This window comes from Cynoglossus semilaevis, chromosome 6, assembly GCF_000523025.1.
Source record: "Cynoglossus semilaevis isolate Cse_v1.0 chromosome 6, Cse_v1.0, whole genome shotgun sequence".
NCBI lineage: Eukaryota > Metazoa > Chordata > Actinopteri > Pleuronectiformes > Cynoglossidae > Cynoglossus > Cynoglossus semilaevis.
In genome coordinates, this window is record NC_024312.1 from 295,701 (window position 1) to 298,039 (window position 2,339).

The 2,339-nt window shown below is 47.8% G+C and overlaps 1 protein-coding gene across 7 annotated transcripts in view; it reads left to right on the forward strand.

Moving 5' to 3' along the window:
• The window catches only part of sema4ba (sema domain, immunoglobulin domain (Ig), transmembrane domain (TM) and short cytoplasmic domain, (semaphorin) 4Ba), a 63,729-nt gene extending 62,270 nt beyond the window's left edge, over nucleotides 1-1,459 (forward strand). For all 7 annotated transcript variants that reach the window (XM_008310995.3, XM_025056580.1, XM_017032891.2 and 4 more), the window contains one exon: nucleotides 68-1,459. In XM_008310995.3, the coding sequence (XP_008309217.1) occupies nucleotides 68-840 (773 nt within the window). In that variant the 3' untranslated portion in view covers nucleotides 841-1,459. The remainder of the gene's footprint in view (nucleotides 1-67) is intronic.
• Nucleotides 1,460-2,339: the final 880 nt, after the last annotated feature.

The following is a 2,339-nucleotide window of genomic DNA, read 5'->3' on the forward strand; positions in this document are numbered from 1 at the left end:
GCATTAGCAAAATGCAGCTACGGCAGCGAGGCTAATTTGATGATGTCACTCATCCGTCTTCCTACAGGAGCGTCATCGTGTCAGGTGATCATCATCCCAGCCAACACCTTCAAAGTCCTGCCCTGCAAACTGCGTTCTAATCTGGCCAAGAGGAAGTGGAAGTTTAGCGACAGCGCCGGTCACTTCCATTACCCCAGTCCAGAGGGGGGGCTGGTGGTAGTAGCTCAGGCTGACCGCCAGGAGACGTACGAGTGCTGGTCGGTGGAGGAAGGCTTCAGGCAGCTGCTGGCGAACTACTGTGTGAGGGGTGAGGCCAAGCAGGAGAGCACCACCCTCACTGGACGCTCACGGACGCCGCACATCAGCCAGGAGGAGTTCATCATCCTCCCGGGAAAGGCCCGTCTGCCACAGATGAACACCAAGACCTACTGGAACGAGCTGATCGTGGTCTGCTCCCTGCTGGTCTTCTCCCTGCTGGTCTTCTCGCTCTTCGTGGTCTACAGGAACCGCAGTCACATGAAGTCCATGCTGAAGGAGGGCGAGTGCGCCAACGTGCAGCAGAAGATGCCCAAAATGGTGGGGAAACCAGTGGAGAACCTGCCACTCAACGGCAACGCCGTCACCACGTCTGCGTCCGACCACAAGGGCTACCAGACCCTCAACGACAACTACATCTGCAGCACCCCCCCACACGAGTGCTCGTCGCCTGACAACAGCAAGAGCTTCTCCGAGTCAGAGAAGAGGCCTCTGAACGTCAAAGAGAGCCACGTGGAGATTTCTCCCACGTGCCCACGGCCTCGGGTCAGACTGGGCTCTGAGATCAAAGACTCGATAGTGTGAGGAATTCACACGATCACGTGGAGTGACTGACTTCTGAAGTAAAAATGTTACAGGATGCACTGAGAAGACAGAAAATTATACTCAGAGAGGAGAAGAGACGATTTTCATCACACAGGATTTGCACTTTGTCTTTTTTTTTGGTCGTTTTGTCCCTGTGGTCCATGAACATTTCATCGTATCGTTTCTTCATTCAGGTGAAGACGCAGTCGCCCTGAAGACGTTTGCTTTCAGACCTTTTGTGCTTTTAGAAAAGACCGATGGGAATGTGGTGCTGAGGATAAACTACAGCGTGTTTTGTCCGATTTTACCCGTGATTTCCAGTCTGCACCAGTTGGTGACACTTGTCACAAAATCTGTTGACACGGTGGAAAGAAGCGAATCCGCAAATTTGTGAGGGGAACTGCCCCGACTTGACCTGACCTGGGTCGGAGTGAATCAAACAAGTTTGAATTTTTGAGCCAAATCTGATGAACCGATTATTTACCCGACTGCAAACGTGTGCTGCCTTTGGCCAATGGAAAGAAACTGGGAACTGGCAACTGAAGTGAGAGCGAAAAAATCACAAAATAATGATTGCGAATTGCGAGAAGGATGTGACAAAGCGAAGCTCGACCACATTGCGAGGAGGATGTGACAAAGCGAAGCTCGACCACAAAAGTCGAGGGAAGATTGACGAGTTGAAACGACGTGCCTACTGTGTTCAGTGTTGGTTGAAGTGCAGACTTCGAGAGTCTCTGATTTGACAAATTATTTAGCCTGCGCTGCCCTCGACAGACCCACTTGTCTGGTGTTCGATCCCCGGTCTTTTCACAGAACGTCTGGTAAAACCACTCAGTTGGCTTTAAGTTCTGTACTGTGTCGCCACCTTCAGGTGTGTGATGGAAGCATTTGGACCAGCCTTCAGTGACTGATCTTCACAGCCTTACCACTCAAGTCCACTCCTTCAGTTTCATGAAAAACCCACACAAACTATAGAAGGAGAAATCCTCCCATTTGCAGATGACGCCATGTTTTATTTGATGATCACTCTCGGTCACCTGGTAAAAACCTGCACCAGGCCATGAGTGCAGAAAATACTGAAATGTCGGTGTGCGATATTTGGGGGTAACAAGGCTGTCACTCTAACGTCAAAATCAAATTGTCAAAATTATTTAAAATTAGGCATAGAAGTAGAGGAAATGGAGCAAATCATGTCAAAGTTGACAGGATTTTAATATTTCTATTGTCACTTAAAGCTGCAGTACACAGGATTCCTCTACAGGAGGCTCACTTTGTCAGGAACCAAACCAAGGCAGATTTAGAAAACTTTGTGTATTTGTTTTTGTTGGTTTTAAAAACCAACAAAAACAAATACTTTTTGTTTTTATTTAAGGAGTTTTGAAACTTGATTTTGGTAAGAAAAAAAAACTGACAGCCTTTGAAACACCTGAAGTACGTGCACCTTCATTTAGACTGAAAAAAACAAATACGTAAAAAAAAGTACTGCACTGGGAGTTTCG